Source organism: Bombyx mandarina, chromosome 28, assembly GCF_030267445.1.
Source record: "Bombyx mandarina strain Sakado chromosome 28, ASM3026744v2".
NCBI classification, from domain to species: domain Eukaryota; kingdom Metazoa; phylum Arthropoda; class Insecta; order Lepidoptera; family Bombycidae; genus Bombyx; species Bombyx mandarina.
The window spans coordinates 6,091,103-6,113,786 of record NC_143233.1 but is presented as its reverse complement, the minus strand read 5'-3'; the positions used below and the strand labels follow the sequence as shown (position 1 = coordinate 6,113,786).

General features: G+C 42.8%; 1 protein-coding gene across 2 annotated transcripts in view; it reads left to right on the top strand.

The window, feature by feature from the left end:
• LOC114243769 (zwei Ig domain protein zig-8) overlaps positions 1-22,684 on the top strand; it is a 130,079-nt gene that overhangs the window by 89,612 nt on the left and 17,783 nt on the right. Inside the window, exon 3 of one of the 2 annotated variants that reach the window (XM_028175374.2) lies at positions 19,667-19,800. In XM_028175374.2, coding sequence (XP_028031175.2) covers positions 19,667-19,800 — 134 coding nt within the window. Of the gene's footprint in view, positions 1-19,657; positions 19,801-22,684 lie in introns of both variants that reach the window. The other variant, XM_028175372.2, reaches the window with a different exon arrangement.

The window sequence follows — 22,684 nt, the reverse complement described above, 5'->3', positions numbered from 1 at the left end:
TTTTCCGGGCCCTTGAAAATTCAATTAGTGTGATGAAGGACTGAAATGTGAAAGCTATTTGGGAATTTGTTCAAAGTTGACTTACGCATTTATTCTTGTTTGGAATAAACGAATTCGTGTCAATATAAGAAAAGTAGTGAATAGGTTCTTTTTTTTATTTGTAGTAATTGGATTTGCCTTTTTTCGACAATATTTTGAAAATATTTATTACGGTATCCAAACAAAATATTAATTTATTGCACTAGATGAAATGAATTGAAGTAACAGCCCTCTAGGTGGATATGGAAATCCACCATCTATCTTGAGATATGATGTCGAGAACCTAATTTATACTATAACCTCAACGTGTGATTGCTCCAATAGAATCAGGGATGTTACTGACATTTGACCGTCCGTGTAGTCTTATGAGACGTTCTACCAGGTCTTACCAGGTAAATACTATTTAAAGTATACCAAAATCGTTGTGGTTACATTTCCAAATATATTAAATTAATTTACCGTCGGCCAGGAATTACATGTACATTAATATATTTACTTCAAACTTGACTCTTAATATCATGAGAATCACTCAAGCTTAGATATCATTAATAAGATGAACAAATTCACAACGCTAAAACATTTTCCTTGAAAATTAATATCTTTATCATCTATGAGTCTGTCGTCTACTAATTGCTTACGAGCTCCGATAAGCTCTGACACATAACAATGCATTCTGGTTGTGGACATCCTGAAACATCCGGGCGGCAGTGTCCTTATGGCATAAGAGCAAATATTACCTTACTATAAATAACTATTCTCTAACAGAAATAGGTTAGACCCAACAAGACGCAAAACAATTTTATTAAGTACCTAACAGTAACAAAAAATGGGTGGGTCTCACCTTATACACTATCAACTCTATTTTGATTAACAAAAAATATAAAAAGGTCAAGTTATAAGCGTATTATTTCTTTTAAGCTCTGATTTTAAAATTACACCTAAAAACGTGATCCTTCAAAACGTATATTGGAGCTTCATTTGCGTCTCCGCCTTCTCCGATTATTTCAATAAGGACCTCTTTAATATTTACCTCATACATCTCTCTGGGAACAATATTAAACTTCTCTCTCATTTGCGAACATACGGGTGTTCGGTATACAGCAAAATCCTTCACGGTCTTTATTGTAAAAGTTTCAATCGTTATGCAAAGCACAAACGGTAGTTATATTATGCAGTGCCTAGTCAGCGGTTGCATTGCGGCCACAGCTTTGATACTAAGTTTTAGTGCTTATTGTTTGAGCATTACGTTCATTGCTTTGTTGATTTGGTCCTAAAGTGAAGCTTACTTAATCAATATTAAGCAGCAATTAAGCTATGCTAGTTTAGCTGGTCTATTAATTGGGAGATATATAGATGTGTACAAACTATAAAAGTTCTGCTACTATTTTCTTCATCTGTAGTAGAGTACGCCATATTTTTATCAAACGGCTAACTGATTACTAATATAGATCCTACTTTCAATATCGGTTATGGTGAACAAGAGGAAATAATAAATTTAGAAAGAGATTAAGAAGTAAGTGAAAGAGAAAAAAAGACGTGTGGCACTCGGGGACTGCCGCGGTAAAGCTATTGCAAAGCATTTTTTATCAACTTATGCAATTACAATTAGACAATAATAATTTAATATTAAAACAATCATAAAAATAAGACCACGCTATATTTATAAACATTAACAAAAGCAAAACATTAACTGTCCCCTTCACACTCATAAGCTAGACCGCGTGAGAGAGAGATGGGCAGACTTTTCATGATGCTCATGCAGTGCGACGTCTCGCCGCGCGCTTATCACAAACACTACACCAGCGCGACGTATGAATGTGTTGAACGCGAGCTACATAGCGTAATGGGGGTGTCAGGTTATTTTCGTTACGGAATTTTTTGATTCAGTCGCCGCGCTCAAGGCCCGCTATAGAAGCTATGCAATAGCTTAATAATTTGAATATTTTTGCTATGTTTTCTTTCACACAACGGCAAACGATTTTGAAATCAAGAACTTGCACGTCGATAGATTCTTCAAAGATATTTAATGTTCGCACGTTCTCTGTTTATCACATTCGCTTTCAGCTCTTTGAGATGTCCTCGGGGAAAAAAACCAATCTGTATTCAAACACTGCCTTCACCTTAGGTACCTTTCACTTGACCGGCCGGAATCGTACCAATCCGCGTGATAGGCGTTCGGAGAAAGTTTTTTAGGGTTCAATTGGCTGTTCGAATAATCAAACAGATTTCTCACTGTAGCGTGTAGTCATGGTAAACTGAAGATTTTCCTTGAGTTTCATGAGAGCCGGTTTTAAAATTGATTTCGATGTTTTTTGTTGCTCTTTTGCTGGTGGATATGGAAGTTGGACCAAATAAAGAAAAGATTTGCCAACATTGATGTCTATTATAAATAAATCGGATGTCAGGTCATGCTTTTTTCAATGGCTAGAAACCGTTCTAATTTAAGACATCTAGGACTAGTCTCAAGATTTTGATGATTACAAGCGGACCTCATACCTTTTTTTCGGGCAAGGGCCGAACCTCACGCGAGGCTTCCACGCCTAGGGGGCTTTTGGCTATGTGGGACTTGACGGTCTGCAGATGTTTTGAGCAGACCGCGGGTCCAAGGATGTTTAAGAAGCGGACGTCATACCTAACAGGCCTCATATATTCAGTACGTGAATGTCACCACGCACCTTCAGATATGAGGTCTGAGCCTCAATTCTATAGTATAACGACGATCCGACCTTTCGAAATAAAAAGCTTACTGCCTCGTAGCAAATATAAGCAGGGTGATGATATTTACTCATGCGGGCTCACAAGGCGCCAGTGAGTCTCGAAATACCTCACGATAACAATTTTCGTTGATACAGAACACTCAAGCTACGTCTTGTTATTCCTCGTCAATTTTTCGGAAGATATGACTGAGAGTCGGCACTTCAAAGGCTCGTGTCGGACAAGTTTTAATAAATTCTGACAGGTGTAGAAAAGTAATTTACGGAAAAGATTTTTTTTTGTCAAATGATAAGCCTGAAATTCTGAGTTGTTCAACGTAATTTATCGTCTTTGATAGTAGCCTTGTTCGTGTCCACAGCTTGGGTTTGGATATAAATAAAACAAGTCAACGTATATCGTCATATATCATCATATATCACGTCATATATCAGTATTCTCTTTTTTATTTTGTTAATATTATGCTTTTATTAAATAGCTTTTGTTGTTTGCTTTTATTGTTATTGATATGTATGTATGTTTTCACAGACTTCAAGCGGTACGATTAACACGATTAGTTTGAAAATTTGCGAACGCATAAAAAATCTATAAGAATAGAAGACAATAATTTTAAAACTTCACACTAAAAAATCCTGACTAGTATCAACAGGATAAAAAAGTGAGTTTTTGGCTATCGCATAGCTTTAATCGCGGGTTTGAGCGCGGCGACTGATTCAAGAAATTCCGTAACGAAAAAAAACCTAACACTCCCACTCCGCCTACTATGTAGCTCGCGTTCAACACATTCACACGTTGCGCTTGTGTAATGTTTGTGAATAAGCGCGTGGCGTGACGTCACACTGCATGCGCATCATGAAAAATCTGCCCATCTCTCTCTCGCGTGGTCTAGCTTATGAGTTTGAAGGGGACAGTTAATGTTTTGCTTTTGTTAATGTTTATAAATATAGCGTGGTCTTATTTTATTATTGTTTTAATATTAAATAATTATGGTCTAATTACAATTGCATAAGTTGATAAAAAATGCTATGCAATAGCTTTACCGCGGCAGTCCCCGAGTGTCACACGTGTTTTTTTTTATTGTTTTAAACTAGACACATACATACAAACATAATAGACTTTCAAGGTAACATTTCAGTTAATTTATTTTACCGTCAAACGACACTGCTTCTTCTGATGTTTCGTAGTATTCATTATTCCTAAATAGAGTAAACGAATTCTTAAAATTTATGAATGAATAAAAGCGTAAAACATACAATCTTAGAACTTGGAATCTAGGAGCCGAATAAAACTAATACATAACACAATATCTTTTAATTCTCGGTACGATAAAATAAATGAAATATAACATGATAAAATTTTACTATTCACTTTGAACCGCAGGTAATGTACACACATACTTAAGTGGAGTTTTTTTTTTATTTATTGCTTAGATGGATGGACGAGCTCACAGCCCACCTGGTGTTAAGTGGTTACTGGAGCCCATAGACATCTACAACGTAAATGCGCCACCCACCTTGAGATATAAGTTCTAAGATCTCAGGTATAGTTACAACGGCTACCGCACCCTTCGAACCGAAACGCATTACTGCTTCACGGCGGAAAGTGGAGTTCACTCAAAGTAAAGTAGCACACATTTTTGTAACGTCACAAATTAAATTGAATATGCAATTTCAAAAAGGGCACATCTCTGAAAATGTAAAATGTTCAGGAAATGAAAAAAAAAACTGATTATTTTCTAAAGCTGTGTAAAATTTAAGATATTAACTTTTGAGATATATTTTAGTGTTAATTAGCAATTGAAAATTACTGGAATTATTATAAAATGGGTGTATGTAAGCCTCAAAACTACATGTATATGAAAAAACGTATTTGACAAAATATGCGACATGTGCCCTTTTCGAAATTACATATTTAACTATTTCAGCAATTTTTTTTTACCTACCTATGCTGATAGCCTTGAGAGGCTATTTCAGCTTCCCCCTAACATTTGCTCACGGGACTCAAACGGGAAGTGTTGCTAACACTGGTCCTAGCAAGAGCAGTGATTCGCAAAATCTACCGCCGGATCTGGCGAGAAACTCAGTGGGCTGTGTCTATGGGTTAATTCACTCGTCGAGCCCTTCGTCGCAAGCGACGGGTTGGGGGAGGACGGTGACCGGCGCTTGTGATACCTAAAAGCACCGTTAATGGATCGGAAGGATCCGTAATGTGTTTAGGAAGACGTCGATAAATTGTTGATTTTTTAGCACACGTCTTAGTTGTTCACTTTATAATGCCCGATCGCCATCTTGACCATCTCTCCTTCGTCCCTTTCTTCTTTATACATTCATCCCTCTCACTCTAAACGTTCCGTTTCTCCTATGTATATAAACTTGTTAATGTATAACAACAAATGACGCGCGGAATCTCTAATGTCAAAGAACCTAGGACTAAGAACTCCAGTTACCTACTCCTTGCTAAAACATGAAATTTAAACTGACTGACTCGGTGGTGCAGTGGTTAGCGACCCTGACTTTTGCGTCGAGGGCCGTGTGTTCGATTCCCACATCGGGCAAACATTATCTAATGAATGCTTGCTCTTCGTCTTAGCGTTTATTATCTACATATGTATATAAATTATAAGCATGGTTATCAGTCGCTCCTACCCATAACATAGTAAATCCTAAATTGGAGACATCTAGAACGTAAATGCACCACCTACCTTGGGATATACCTAAGTTCTAAAGTCTCAGTATTAGTTACAACGGCTGCCCGACCCTTCAAACTGAAACGCATTGCAAAAGGCAGAGTGGTGGTACCTACCCGCGCTGACTCACAAGAGATCCTACCACCAGCAGCCGTTGTAACTATACTGAGACCTTAGAACTTATATCTCAAGGTGTGTGGCGCATTTACGTTGTAGATGTCTATGGGCTGCAGTAACCACTTAACACCAGGTGGGCTGTGAGCTCCTCCACAAACCTAAGCAATAAAAAAAAAAAAAAAGCAAAATTATTTCTGTAGATACAAATTTATAAAATTTTCAGGGTCCCGTATGTCAAGTCAACTTGTTTATCGTAACCTTTAATTTGACACGGGACTATTTGAATTCACATTAATATTCACAAACATGCATTAATTAATATTCACAAATTAATTCCCCTGTTACGAATTGTGTATTCCCCTGGTTTACAGCCTTGCAGTCTAAGTCCGCCAGACCTAAGACATCATGGAATCGTTATTAATGTAAATGGCTTAGAGGAAGCCTCGCAGACTCGCCACTTGACCTAATGGCTTTAGTAAAGCCTCTTAGGGCCTTAAAAGTACCAGTGTCTAAGCGCATTTCAGTCGCTAAAGTTCTGCGCGGGAATTTTATATCTAGAATCATTTTGTGACTTAATCCCCTACAAGAACTGCAAGATTTCGTTAATAAGAAGATTTATTAACGCTAATAAAATTTTACGGTACTAATAAAATGATACTTTAAGTGAATTTTCAAATTTCTGAACCTATGATCAAGTTTACCTTTGCCTAGGTCCCATACAAAACCTAGATCAAACAGTTTGAGTAAACATAGGGGAAAGAAGCAGAAGTCTTGAGTTGCTAGCCCTACACACAAATGACGCAATGTGACGTCACTAATGCTCTTTGTCATTGACCGTTCTTAAGGCTCATACACATGAACGGCATGTTGTCAACGACACAGACAGTTGCAGTCGTCGACCTATAGCGACATTTGCAATTGTAACGTGCCGCGTCCGCCATTTTGCCAGGCGACCACATATAGTTCAAGAGTGCGCATGCGACGGAAATAGTGAAATGATTTCTAGTGACGAAATTGATGTTGAATTGCTAATTGTGGCCATTAAGAAAAATGCTTGTATCTGAAATTATAATTGAAAAAATACAGTAGGTAATCTATACTAATATTATAAAGCTGAAGAGTTTGTTTGAACGCGCTAATCTCCGGAACTACTGGTCCGATTTGATTTTTTTTTTTTCTTCCCTACCTATGCTGATAGCCTTGAGAGGCTATTTCAGCTTACCCTAGCTTGTGTAGGTGAGCTCGCGGGGCTCAAACCGGAGAATTGCTAACACCGCCCTAGCAAGAGCAGTGCTTCGCAGAATCTACCACCGGATCGGAAGCGCGACCCACTGAGAAGATCCGGCGAGAAACTCAGTGGGCTGTGTCTATGGGTTAGTTCGCTCGTCGAGCCCTTCGTCGCAAGCGACGGGTTCGACGAGGACGGTGACCGGTGCTTGTGGTGCCTAAAAGCACCGTTAATGGATCAGGAGGATCCGTAATGACGTGCTTTGGGCGACGTCGACGGTTTACCATTCGGTCTACTGGGTCGGGTATGTAATTTCCAGCGGCTACGATGAGAGGGTTCTCATGTCGTGCCGCCTTCTCAAAATGGCGCAGCGATGCCGACTGTAGATACTTACTAAAAGAGTCGAGCTCCAGGTCGTCGTGGAGATCCACATTCCTAAGGAACCAAGGCGCTCCGACGGCTATCCTGCAGAATCGTGATTGAATAACCTGAAGGGATTTCAAGTGGGTGCGGGCTGCGTGAGCGAACACTACGCTTGCATACGTCATGACGGGGCGTATGCAAGTTTTGTAGAGGGTTACCTTGTTACGGAGGGACAGTTTGCTTCGTCTACAAAGCATTGGGTAGAGTCGTCCTAGTATAAACGCGGCGCGATCGCGTACCGTTTTTACGTGGGGACGGAATGTCATCCCTCTGTCGAGGGTGACGCCTAGGTATTTGACCTTCGGGGCCCACGGTATGGGCTGGTCAAAGAGAGTGATGGGGCTAACGGCGGAGGTGTTTACGCGCCTACTGGGGAGTGGGGTGCTCGAAGTGGTATTCGGAGGGCGACCCCTTTTGAATAGCACCGCTGTGCTTTTCGTGGGGTTAATGTCTATTCGCCACTTCCGGAACCACTGTCCCATGGTGGTTACTGCGGTCTGGAGTCGCCGATGAAGCAACGACATCTTCCTACACGAGTAGTAGATAGCCGTGTCATCGGCGAAGAGCGCTAGATGGGTCTCCGGAGACCGGGGTATATCGTTGATATACAAACTAAATAGTAACGGGGAGAGTGCGGAGCCTTGCGGGACTCCGGCAGTCAGATGACGGGGACGAGAACGAGTTCCCTCTACTCGATATCGAAACGAACGGTTCGACAAGAAGTCTCGTATGATGAGCACGAGTCTGTCTGGCACTCCCATGTTGTACAGTTTGTAGATCAAACCGTTGTGCCAGACTTTGTCGAACGCCTTCGCTACATCGAAGAAGAGGGCGCCGGTCGGGATTTGTTTACGCCTATTTAGCCCTATTAAGATGTGCTCCGTGAGGCGGTGCACTTGTTGTACGCACGAGTGTTTGGCGCGGAATCCAAACTGCTCGTCTATTAGAATTTTGTTCGCGGTAACGAAGTCCCAGAGGCGTTTCCGAAGGAGCCGTTCGTAAATTTTGCCTATCGCTGGGAGGAGACTAATCGGTCGGTAACTAGCGGTTTCATTATTCGGTTTGCCCGGCTTGTGTATACCGATAACGTCTGCTTCTTTCCATACCGCCGGAAAGATGCAGTGCGTCATAGCAGCATTTAAGATGGTAGCCAACATTGTTATCAGTTGGACTGGTAGGAGTTTTAACGCGCGGTTGCGGATGCCGTCGGAGCCGGGTGCCTTCTTAGGTTGAAGGTTGTCTATTACTTCTCTAACTTCGTCAGAGGTAATGGGGGGTAACGCGTCCGAGGGTGGCAGGGAAGCTCTGCGCTCGACCTCCCTGTCGACTGCCTCGGTGTGTTCGGGGTCCGCGTATTGAGTGCTGGTGGTGCACTGCTCTTGCAGTGCATCGGCCAGCAACTCTGCCTTGTCATCGTCATCGAAAGCCGGTGGTTGGCCTGAAGGGCGTACGAGAGGAGGCATAGTAGCGGTAGTTTCGGACTTGAGAGTCCTTGCTAGTCGCCAGTATGCTTGATGAGAGGGCGCGAGTCCTTCTAAGTAACTATCCCAATTCTCATTTCGGGCGTCGCTTAGGCGAGATTTTACATCCCGCTGTAGACGACGCATCCGAATCCGGTTTGAGTGCGTGGGAAGTTGATCGTAGGCCCGGATTGCCGCGTTTCTAACTCTTAGGAGGTTCCTAAGTTCGGGGGACAGTCTGATGCGGTGGAAGCTATCCTCCACATCGACTTCTTTTGAGGATCTTATGATCGCGGAAGAGATGTGATCCGTGATGATGTTTATGGATTCGACTGTGTCCTCGGGGGAGGGAGTTGAATCCGGGCCGCAGGGGAGGATTGGTGGAGCGGCATCGGCTAAGCATTTGCCCAGCTTCTTCCAGTCCACCATGGTCCTCGTAGCTGTGACTGGGTTGTGGGGGCGACCGAGCTGCATAACGACAGGTCGGTGGTCTGAGTCGAGCTCTGACATTGCTTCGATGGAACGCAAGCGCAGAGTTACGTTCCTCAGCAGTGCCAGGTCTATAGTGCTCGGACGGAGCGCGATGTTATACGGATAACATGTTGGAGTTGGGGGACCGACTACTTCAAAGGTAAGGTCGTCTATAAACGCGTCGAGACGCCTACCATTTATGTTTGAACTGTGGCAGTTCCACCTAGTGTGGTGGCAATTTAAATCGCCTGCCAGGATGACGGAGTCTCCCATGCCGAACAGTGACTCGATGTCACTGCTCAGAAGGGGCTTGTCCGGGGGGAGATAAACGGATGCGATGACGATCGGCTGGTGTCCCGTCAGCGAGATACGGCACACTGACGCCTCGATATGTGAGAGCGAGGGGGTATCGAGAGGGACAACGTGCAGGGCCCGCCTATAGTAAATGGCAGTCCCGCCTTTGGAGGCGGTGAGTCTGTCATTCCTAACCATGACGTAATTCGCGACTTTCGGGTCACGACGCGAGGGCTTCAGGCAGGTCTCCTGCACTAGCAGAATATCTACAAGATTGTCGCGGAGGAATTCGTAAATTTGATCGCGTTGTCGCGCGAGTCCGTTAGCATTGTAGAATGCTAACGTAAGGGAATATGGTTTCTCTCTAGCGTTTTGCGCCATTGATTACCGGTGATTTTAGAAAGTACGGGCCACGGACTCGTAAACGTCCATGTAATCGAACGCGGCCGCGAGCCGTTGTTCGGGGTTTACCGCCCTTCGCAACGCGTCTGCGAACGATCGCAGACGGTCGAAGTTGACCGCCGTGACGAAGTCGCGCACGAGCGTGAAGTCGTTGACGGCTGAGGGTTGCGGGGGACGGTACGCGGGCGCGGGGGGAGGTGCGAGCAGGGGCTGCGGCGCGGGACGTGTCGCGAGCGGGGGCTGGGGTGCGGTTTGTGTTCCCGACCTCGTATACGGCAGCGGTTTATTCCACGCCGATACGGTGGGAACCGCAGCCGGTACGAAGGCGGGTTTCGGTGCTGAAGGCACCGAAGTCTTTGGGCCGACGGTACGGGGGGCTGGGTGGGTCGGACGTTTTCGCGGAGCCCTAGGACATCCACGGTAATTCGCGGGGTGCCCTTGCTTAAGGCATAGGACACAGCTTGGAGGTTCGGTCGCGGTTTCCCTAACTCGCGAGCAATCTACCGTGGCGTGATCGCCGAGACACTTCACGCAGCGGGGGCGCGCGTGGCAATTCCGAGCCGAGTGGCCATATAGTTGGCATCTGTGGCACTGTCCGGGAGTGCCACGTCTATGGGGGGCTTCAATGGTAACCCCGGATAGGCCACATACTGTCGCGAGACATGCGATCTTTTTCTTGGCCTCCGGGGTTGGTTCTAGAGCGACTAGAACCATGTTATATGGTTTTTTGTCGCGGCCGTTGTGCATCCGGTGCACACTTACTATCGGGAGGGACTGAGCGGTCAGATCCTCCCTTACGTACTCTATGTCGAGTTCCTTCGGAACTCCGCGTATTACTACGCGGAGCTCGCGGTCCTCCTGAAGAGCATAGGTGTGGAAACCTATGTTCTCCTTTCGGAGGTATGCTGAGAGGGCCCTATGGTCGCCCGGCGTTGCGACCTTTATCTGAATCCCATGCGCGACGTTACGCGCATGGGTATAATTTATTTTGTTTGCCTGAAGGGCCTGGGAGACGCGGTTCCACGCTGACTTCTCCTGGAGAATCAGCGGGGGCGGGGCGACGGTTTTTTGCGCGGATGCGGGCTTGGGACGCGGCGGTGGGGTTGCGCGGCGGCCGGAGTCCGACTCCGGTGTCACGACTACCTGCGGACGGGAGGCAGTCGCTGACTTGGTTTGTTTTGTCGTGGAGCTCCGGGACTCCACGGCGCGAGTACGTTTTTTCCCGCGTTTTACCGTTTGGAACCCATCCGAGGTTCCGGGCTGCGGGCTCGTCGCGGACTCGAAGTCCATCTCCGATCCGGTATCGGAGTCTGAACCTGAGTTAATTATTACCGACGACGCGACGGATGATATTGGCGAGAATGACGTCGCGGGTGCGTTAGGCGCTTCGTTGGCGCTAGGCGCTTCGTGAGTCGCTACGTGCGTACGTGCGCTCAAATTGGGTTTGGGGGCGGGGCATGACTGCGCGGCTCGAAATGACGCGGCGAGGGACGCGGGCGGGGCGGGACTCGCGCGGGCGGCCCTGTAGGCCGCGAATTCGGCCGTGAGGTTGGATAACACCGGGTACTTTTCGGCAAGTAGCCCGAGAAACCCTAAAAGTTCTTCTTCCATCTTACGTTTTTGCCCGGGGGGGGCGTCCCCGGGACTTAAGGCACACTCGCCGAAAGGCGAGTCCCCTGAGTAGGAGTTCACCCCCTGAGCTTTACCAGCTCCAAGGGGGGGGAGTGCCTTTGCCGTGAAAACGGCAGTCGGCTAGGATTGGGGTGGAGTTTGGGAAGGTGGGGCCCCACTGGGTTGTGAGAATGCCACAACAAGCGGTGATCTCAGCGGGGGGTTAGTCTCGAAAGAGACTGTTTTGCTCGCCGAATAAATAAATAAATTTAATAAATGATATGAGTGGGTGATAATGTGAAGTCGTTACGAATGCACAATCGACAAGTTCGAGTTGCTTTTACGACCCAAGGTCGCGACGCCAGCGATAGTGCGTCAAGAATTCGCAACAATGCCGCGATCGATGCGACAACGACAATGCAGCGAAACTCAAGACACAAGATCGCGACGGCAGCGACAGTTTCTCGTAAAAACACGTCCGGACTGTAAGGCGATGCAATCGGAACTGGGGCTGATGAAAAAATTCTTTCAGTGTTATATAGCCCATTTATTGAGGATGGCTATAGGTTACATAGCATAGAGCTAGGACCAATACAAGCGGAGCACTGATAAAGAATGTTTCAAAATCGGGGTTATTTTTAGCTTTTGAGAGCTTCCGCTGCGTTCGCTGCAGAAACGGTTAAAGTTTTGCTAAAATAATGTATGACAGAATTGTTCCCTCTTTAAAAGATCTAAAAAAAGTCCGCGACAGCATTATTATGCTGACATATTATTATGTGTCTGTATGATAAGGTTGGCTCACTATAACGTTTTTTATGCTAACCAAATTTGTTCTAAAATAAAGCATTATTTAGCAAAAGCAAGTAAAACAATCTTGATCTCTATTAATTAATATTTCTTGAACCCATAATGAACGTTCTTCGTTTTTGTCGGCGTCGACGAAGTAAAAGTAATAACAGTATCCCATCTTCGGAATCCATTCTACAACTGACTCCTAAACTCCTATACTATGTGAGCTGACGATGGCTGCCGCTGATCTTAACAGTTGGAATGTCGACAATTAGCAATTCAACATCAGTTTCGTCACTAGAAATCATTTCACATATTATTTCCGTCACATGCACACTCCTGAACTATATGCGGTCGCCTGGCAAAATGGCGGACGCGGCACGCTACAATTGCAAATGTCGCTATAGGTCGACGTCTGCAGTTATCTGTGCCGTTGAAAACATGCCGTTCGCGTGTATGAGCACTAAGAGTGGTCAATAACAAAGAGCATTGGTGACGTCACATTGCGTCATTTGTGTGTAGGGCTCGAGACCTCTCCTTCTTTCCCCTATGTTTACTCAAACTGTTTGATCTAGATTTTGTATTTCGTAGTACAACGACAGATCATACCGATTACTTATTGCGTAAAAAAATTAAAACTCCGCTCTAAATGTTCGTTAGCGCACACGGGCCACCAGCCACAACCACAGACCTATTTCCTGTTGTTTTCATACATTTTGCATGGACTCGCCGCACACTGTAGGCGCTGGTGGTCGCCACACGCCACAAATCGCCACTGCTCGACTCTAGACACAAGCCACTCGCGCGACTCCCCACCCCTCTCTCCCTTCATTTCTTCGTCAGAGTCCATTATGACACTGCAAGCACGTGTTAAGAAAAGTATCGGCCACCGACCGCAAGTGTCCAACATGTGGCCGTCGCGCGCATCAGCTTCTTTTGTAGCCGCTTCTAGCTTCAAGTGGCGGCGATTGTGGATGTGGCTAGTGGCCCGTGTGCGGCGACCCTAAAAATCACGGCAGACTAATCAATAGCATTACATTGGCTTTAATAAGATTTACAAAGATAATGCTTTAATTCGATTAAATGTCTTTATTTTATTTGATGTTCAATATCTATATAACTTTTTATTTACCACGTTATTACAACGTCGCTTTTTTCTATACTGTTCCGACGTAGCTTTGTAATTATTATTTAATACAATTTCTTGCCGTGCTAGTTAGTAAGTTTAAATTTTGAAAACATATCAGTATCTAATAATAAATACAGTATTAGTGGATAGGTTTTTAAAACCACACTGCCCACCCTCAGTGGCTCTTCTAGCCTATAGATTTTTTTATTTATTGCTTAGATGGGTGGACTAGCTCACAGCCCACTTGGTGTTAAGTGGTTACTGGAGCCCATAGACATCTATAAGGCAAATGCGCCACCCACCTTGAGATATGAGTTCTAAGGTCTCAGTATACTTACAACGGCTGCCCCACCCTTCAAACCGAAACGCATTACTGCTTCAAGGCAGAAATAGGCACCTGATGATACCTACCTACCGTGCGGACTCACAAGAGGCCCTACCATCAGTAATTACGCAAATTATATTCTTGCGGGCTTGATTTTTATTACACGATGATATTCCTTCACCGTAGAAGTCAATCGTGAACATTTGTTAAATACGCATTTCATTGGAAAAATTGGTACCCGCCTGTGATATTCGAACACCGTTGTATCACTAGATACGAATGCACCGGACGTCTTATCCTTTAGACCACGACGTATTCAAAATATTGCCAATTAAGTTGCTTGCTCGAGTCTAGAGAGCCGATGTTTTATCCTACTAAGACGAAACGGAGGCTCTGCCTCGCCATTCCCTGATCTCTCGCAACTCACCTGATCACTTTACTCTCACTCTTGGCTACTGATCGCAGGTCATGACGTAAAAATAATAATAATTACTTAGTCCTGCAATTTCCCAGTCGATTAGATTAAGCGTTCAATAATAAATCTGATCAGACGAACCGAGTGTCGAACTGTTATTAAATTATAGCTACAAACTTTGTTTAGCTAGAGTTATTATTATGCTTAGAAATAGTAAAACCATTGAGAAACGTAAAAAAAGTGTCGGAAGACTTATGAATATGCATGATGCGCGATCTGTCAAACGAAATCAAGCCTAGAAATATACGAAGAATAGAATTTTAAATTTTGTAAAACCGGTCAAAAAACCGGTCATTCGTAAAATGCCGGGTCGCACGCATGAGATTATGCCGCCGTGCGTTTTGGACACGGACTTGTCTTCTTAACGATTTTTTCCAAAAATTACTTTTACAAAGACAGAACAAAATAGTCAACCATACTCGTACACGCAGTGATAATACATATTCTAAATTACCAGTAATTACGGTGGAAATAAAATGTTTAACATAGATCTTCTCCTAAGCGGAATTACTTACTTAACATTGATCGCAGACCATACATGTTAGGAAAATATAGCCTATCTTGGTTCACCAATATCTTTATTAAAGACTAAGCTTACTTCGGCTAAGCTCCGTGGTACAATAAGCAGGGTTAATATTACGAAAATGCGTCCAGCAAGGTTTTTATTGCTGTAATAATTTACCTTTATTCCAATGGTTTCAACTGCGGTGATCAGGTACTCAAGGACTCCCTAGGGTATTTGGTTAACCTATATTAATAATAGTAATAATAAATACGGCCAAAAATTTGGTACCACAGCGTGTGACGATTCCCATAGCATTTTACGGTCACTAGAATAGAACATTCAAAAACTTCGGGTCTTTAATTAAACGGCCACAGCACAGCGACAACGTACTGGCAACAATAACTATCATTATAGTCTATCTGAATGTAGTGTCGAAGGAAAACCAACCTAAAGTCGCCGTGTCACGATCTCATTTACGTTGCAACTAAGTGTAACAGCAAAATAGTAAAAACGGGGTAAATGAGGTGTGAGTTTCGCGTTTAGGTGTAGGAAATTGGTCGAGCGATGGTAGTGTTCCGTGAAAAGGTCCGGATAATGTTGGGGCACTTGTTTTGAATCCTACTAGGTTTATTTCTCTGCGATTATTAAAAATATAAGTAAATAAGACTCCATTGGAAGAACTTTAAAGAGACTATATAGGGGGCAAAAGGCTATTTGATTTAGGTTACATTACGCTTGATACGCGAAATTTGTTTTTGTAATTAAAAGTGCCTTTTATTTGGTATTAGCATCAATAGTTCGATGCTTTAAATTCAATTTCAATTAAGCTTACTCGATTGAAATATGTAGTTGAAGAATTTTTAAGCAGTAGGCAGCAGCTTGGCTCTGCCCCTGGTATTGCTGAGGTCCATGGGCGACGGTAACCACTTACCATCAGTTGGGCCGTATGCTCGTCTGCCTACAAAGGCAATAAATAAAGAAAAGGAGTTTTTCTCTTATGATTATTTTTCCAAATTTTTACTGTAAATGGCTCTCGTGTAAAGTTACAAAAATATCCTTTCACCCCTCGATATGAAGAAATTTATGTTAGGTGAATTATAATTTGCGTAATTACTGGTGGTAGGACCACTTGTGAGTCCACGCGGATAGGTACCACCGCCCTGCCTATTTCTGCCGTGAAGCAGTAATGCGTTTCGGTTTGAAGGGTGGGGCAACCGTTGTAACTATACTGAGACTTTAGAACTTGTATCTAAAGGTGGGTGGCGCGTCTACGTTGTGATGTCTATGGGCTCCAGTAACCACTTAACACCAGGTGGGCTGTGAGCTCGTCCACCCATCTAAGCAATAAAAAAAAACAAATAAAAAAAAGGGAATTCAACAAAATGAAAGCGCTTCGTTTAGTTGAGAATAAACATAGTGTTGTGAAGGAAAAAATACAGCTGACAATTTTCAAAGGAGTATAAGAAATGTCGATCTGAAGTAAATCGCTACTGTATAAAGCAGTAGTAGTAATAGCTAACTGTTTTCGAAAATCATGTTAGAAATTTCAAGTTAATAATTTTGAACATTCAATATGAATATAAAGTGTTTTTACATTTTAACGTATCACATAATTGCTGCATAGGAATTTAACTTGGTTCAGGCTTCCAGTGAATACAGCCTGCACAGGCAAGTATGTGGAACATTCGATTAGAGAATAATTTCCGAAGTATTCAACGGAAAAATCTAGAAAAGTTTGTGGTGCTTGATAGAATATATCATAATAGATAGTTTCTTTTTTTTTAATATTGTTTCGGGGTTCGAGATGAATAAAGTTCCACCAAAGTACAACTAAAAAACTGTATTCAACCCTTAGAACAATTAAAACACACAACAAACACTTTAAAACTCTCAATTCGCTTCTTCCGCTTCGCTTCAGGTGATCCGTTCGCTGTTTCGCTTCGAGTAGAACCGATTACCAACTGACTGCGTTCCATTTCCACAACGCTTTTATAGCCGATACCTCATACCTAGAATTATCGAGAATATTCCACACATCTCTAGTATTGTGTTTCCGCTATCTGACAATAGATGACGTTGTACTTCTCGAGCGTTCTAGGTGCTACTAGATCCTTCGATATTCGTTCGACTATTCGGCGATAGATGGCGTTACTCTTACCGGCGTAACAATATGTTAGAAATAGTTTAGTTTCAAGTGGATAAATTGAGAACGAAAGAAACTCCCAATATACATTTTATATAAATGGTCTTCTAGTTCAGGGTTATCATCTAATAGAGCTTTCTGTTTTTTGTTGCACAGAAAGGTGTACGAACTTACTTCCCAGCTGGTGTTAAGTAACTATTGGAGGTCATAAATATCAGAATGTGGGTAGCAGCACCCATCTTCAGTTTCAATTGTAATCACCCAAATCATAATATTTGCGTGTTTGATATTTATCACACGTTGTGATTCCTTCGTGAAGATGAGATAAGTATGTTTCATTAGAAATCTCTTAGGTACCTGCTTGTGGGAATTTGGTATAGGCATAGTCGCATCGCTCAATACGAGTTGACCAGACGTCTTTCCTTTGGCTACAATGATTTAATTGCAGGGTTACCAATAACCTTGACCACACCACCACTCCACCACACCACCACCTAAAATCGTGCCCATGTCCTATTTTAATGCACTGCATATTGGATAGGCTATTTAGACAAAATAATTTAAAAATCAAACACGTTGTCCTTCTATAGTGTCCACTATATCTCAAGGTGGGTTTTTTTTTTTTCTACAAGAGAAAATGGCCGGATCCTCACCCGCGCGGCAGGTGGGGTATGTGGGAGTTAAACCTCACTAAAAACTCCTGCCGCTCACAACCGGCGCCCTACCTCGGACCGGGCCGGAGCCCAGTCGGGGCTATTGAGACGGCGAGACAGGGTTGACGCAGAGCACATTACATCCATCCCACCGTCCCACGGACGCCGGACCGGCGGCCGCCAGCGACACGACCACCGGTTCCCTCGTTCAGCGGGCCAAGAGCCCGCCTTGATGGCGCCGCGTTACACCTTCCCCCAGAGCGGTCGGGGGAACGCGGTCTACCATCACCCGGCTTCCTACTGCGGGTGAGCGTGCACCCACGTCTGGGTCTCTCCCCGTACAAAACGGGTGGGGCCCCTAGCTCTTAGGGGGCCAGGTCACGGATACGACCCCGGTCCCGACCCCCTGCTCGGCGGCGGCGCATTTACGTTGTAGATGTATATGGGCTCCAGTAATCACTTAACTACAGGTGATCTGTGAGCTCGTTCACCCGTCTAAGCAAATAAAAATAAAATCTATCGGTTTATATCCTAGTCGTAGGTGTCACCAACTCCAATACTTACCTTTGGCCTTTTATAACTCATTGTTCCTTCTGGTTGGGTCATAGCTAAGTCTTCTAAGAATTTGTCAGACTGAGAGACTTGTACCCTTTGTTAAACATTTGGCGATTAGTCCAGCTTTCTGCCACTTTAGCATACGTCTGTTTTATTTATTGCTTAGATGGGTGGACGAGCTCACAGCCCAACCTGGTGTTAAGTGGTTACTGGAGCCCATAGACATCTACAACGTAAATGCGCCACCCACCTTGAGATATAAGTTCTAAGGTCTCAAGCATAGTTACAACGGCTGCCCCACCCTTGAAACCGAAACGCATTACTGCTTCACGGCAGAAATAGGAGGGGTGGTGGTACCTACCCGTGCGGACACAAGAGGTCCTAACACCAGTATAACTGTAACTGTATAACTGTGACTTTGATACTCGGTCGGAAAGCCTCTTTTCCCATTTCATGCTTCAGAGAAACTCCAAGATTAAGATACTCTATATTTCGCATATATGTATAGACATATACGCCGCAGAAAATAGATAAATTCTGGTATAGCAGTTAATAATGCTTTCTAGCACAAGTATACATCCCTAAGCATTTAAGTATCGGCAACGTCTGATGGAATACCATACCCAGAAATAGGCCACACACACACCTTTCCCGCTCCAGACCCAGAATAATTTCTTAATCAACACACCTTTGTTTTTGCTAATTGTCTCGTTTAAAATTCCATTTGTGTGGATAAGTACAAACGGAATACTAAGAAACTCATAATGAGTCATGTAATAAAATTGTGTTTTTTTTTTTTAAAACATGCCTAAATTATTCAAATTTTATTTAAATTGACGCTGGGTCTTTTTACTGTAGGAAGCGTACTAGATATAATTCTTATTATTTAATAAAGCACGTATACTTGGTATCAATATAGAATAGTATCAACCTATTTCTTCTCTTAATGTAACGACTAAGGGATTTGGCAGAGAATTAAAAGAGTTCGCTATAGCAGCCTTCTTTAATATCTACATTAATTTAATCTGACCGCCAACCGACATTTACTAATAGTATGCCATCATATCGGTAGACTATGCGCTAGTCTACCGTCACTCTAGAGCGGGTACCAGGAGGAAGACCAAGAAGGTGACCCTTACGCGCTTAAACCTCATGATATGAGGTTCCGCCCTCCTGCTTGAAAACTAAAAAGAGGCCTTATATTATCACGCAATTGTTACCATTATCTTTACACATATCGTGCTAGATCAGAATGCGTCCTACGATTATCAATGGTCGTGATTTTTAAACATCTCCTAACTACTTCTGTTCTGATACATGCAGTTTGAAGACTAAAACCAGTGCTATCACAATTCGATTGCAATTCAAATCAGATTTCAGAGATCAGCGATATGACATATCCTGCTTCAAACGAGGCTTGTGGAGAGTATTAAGCGGTAGGCTTGGTTCTACCCCTGGCATTGCTGAAGTCCATGGGCGACGGTGACCACTCACCATCAGGTGGGCCGTATGCTCGTCTGCCTACAAGAGCATAAAAAAAAAATTCGGCCAAAAATTTTTAAAAATATCCTTTTGGCTTTCATATCTTTTATCTAAATGTTCTTTGAAAATTGGTAAAAAATAACTTTAAAAAATTATAGTTGTTGCAGGTACAGCCCACTACGGAGAAGATAGCGTGGGTTCCTTTCCGTACTTCGAGTATAACGTACCGAGGAATGTGACCACAGTAGTCGGACAGACCGCCTTCCTCCACTGCAGGGTAGAGCAACTAGGGGACAAAGCTGTAAGTATGAATGTAATGTGTTTTGTAATGAAACAAAGAACGAAGTTGCTGATCTGCAAAGAGTTTATTATTATTATTATTTTATTAACTTATTTCTACACTTACAATTATTATAATTATTTTCGAACCTGCAAAGAGAAACAACGTTGAAAGCTACTGCTTCAATATGTAGACTTTTTTTTTAAATCTGCAAGTTTTTTAATCTATTAAGAAAGCACACTATATTTTTGTATGTCCAAAGCCAGAGAGCAAATCCAATTATAGAATGAACATAGGTTCCACCATAGATAATACTATTATGATAGGCGAAGCTAATGCGCGGAAAATTTAAATGTAATTAATGAAGGGCCAAGAGAGCTTCATTTACATGAATATTACGGACACATCTAATAATTGACTGCTTCGAAATGTTTAGGCGTTCAGTGTGCTTAGTGCGAGTTCTTTAAATTCTCGATCACTCAGATTTCCTTCGTTTAGCCGCCAGGGGCGTTGTTCAACTCCATACAAATTTGAGTTACTTTTACGCGATCGAGAATTTAAAAACTGGTGGTAGGGGCTCTTGTGAGTCCGCACGGGTAGGTACCACTACCCTGACTATTTCTGCCGTGAAGCAGTAATGCGTTTCGGTTTTAAGGGTGGGGCAACCGTTGTAACTATACTAAGATCTTAGAGCTTATATCTCAAGGTGGGTGGCGTGTTTACGTTGTAGATGTCTATGGGCTCCAGTAACCACTTAAAACCAGGTGGGCTGTGAGCTCGTCCACCCATCTAAGCAATAAAAAAATAAAATAAAAACTCGCACTAAGAACACCGATAGATATACTCGTAATTCGAGTTCTTTGTTAAAGAATTTTCGTATTCTTCATGTTGAATGTAGAATGTAAAGCTAGAACGTTGGACGGTTTGGTTTTTTTACAGAACTTCAGGGTTTACCTATTTGATTACTACCCGTACTCATTGATATCATAACGGTCGTCTGGTGTAGTGGTAAGTGACATGGTCACTACACAAGGGGGTCGCGGGTTCGAATCCCGCCAAGGGAAGATATTTGTATGATAAATATAAATGTCTTTTCCAGGGTTATGGATGTATATTAAATATATGTATGTGTATAATAAAAATCTTACATTTATTTCCGTTATCTGGTACCTGTAACACAAGTTCTTTACGAACTTATCACGAGACCAGTTAACGTGGCGTGATTGTTAGTAAATATTTATAAAAAAAAAAAAAAAAAAAGATAATGCTACTCACATCGAAATTTGAGTTGGGCGTCTCAAAACCTCATTTATCAACTTAAAGATCTGCCTTAACCAATAACTTATTACATGGATTGGTTACAGCAAATAAAAAACGATCGAAATAAAAAAATTACATTTCGTGCAAGTATTAAATTTTCCCAAAGAAAAAAACAACCTTCTACTGTTTCGAATTTTTACTAAGTAGTGGAGCGTCTTATAAGCTCGCATACCCATGCCATACCACAAATCTGCCTATGTCGGCCACGAGTCAGTTACGAGTTTTGGTTTCAAGGGTCGTAAGCAGTACTTGCGATTCTGTCCCTAAGGTCTCTCTCAACGGCTGCCTCGCCCTTCAAACCGAAACGCATTATTGCTATACAGTAGAAATAGGTGGGGCGGTGGTACCTTCCCATGCGGACTCACAAGAGGTCATACCACCGGTAATTACGCAAATTATAATTTTGCGGGTTTTGATTTTTATAACACTTCACTGTGGAAGTCAATCGTGAATAATTGTTAAGTACGTATTTCATTAGAAAAATTGGCACCCGCCTGCGGGTTTCGAACACCGGTACATCGGTAGATACGAATGCACCGGGCGTCTTATCCTTTAGGCCGCGACGACTTCACCAGTCAAAGCAATAAAAAATTTAACCCTTGCTCATTTCTTTCGAATAATTTATAATTTTAGCAGCGATGGACGACGAAGAAAGGCTAATGAAGATTCTTCATTGCGTTTTGTTAAGCTTTTAGCTAATACTATCGCATATAGTTAAATATTCAATTATGTATATTCAATTTCCGAACGTTCTCTATTCTGTTACCGCGAGGGAAAAGAGAGATGTATTTTCAATTCAACATTACCGTATGTTATTCTCGTTTCAATGACGTCTCGGGCCGTTTTGCATGCTACGAAGACTGGTATTGATTTTATTGGCTATTTTAGTTCGATTTGACGCGAAATGAAGTAGGTTAGCGAGTTCTTTTCAAAGGGAAGTAGGTCTGGACTTCTGGTCGGGGTTTTTTTTTATTTTTTTAATGTTCTAAATGTGTATAACAAACTACCTCTTTTTCAATTTAACTTCTAGATAACTTATTCATTAAGTGGTGGAGTTCTAAATAGACTTGGATCTGCTGTGTGAAAGAGGATATTCGAGAGAAGTATGTTAGTTCAGAGATGACGTATGTTTTTTTTTATTGCTTAGATGAATGGACGAGCTCACAGCCCACCTGTGTTAAGTCGCTACTGAAGTCCATAGACATCTACGACGTAAATGCGCCACCCACCTTGAGATATCAGTTCTAAGGTCTCAAGTATAGTTACAACGGCTGTCCCGCCCTTCAAACCGAAACGTATTAATGCTTCACGGCAGAAATAGGCAGGGTGGTGGTACCTACCCGTGCGGACTCACAAGAGGTCCTACCACCAGTAATAAATAGTCCAGAATGGCAAAAGATGACAAGCAGCTTAATATCTGATAAGAACAAGAAGATAGTTAGTTAAATGATTTATTTATCTAAGAGTGTAAGATGAGTGATTTTCGTAATATTAATAATTGAAGTCGTCGTGGCCTAAAGAACATCACGCCTGTTCGTAAAATCGCTGCGATTTATCTTGGTGTTCAAATCCCGCAGGCAGGTAA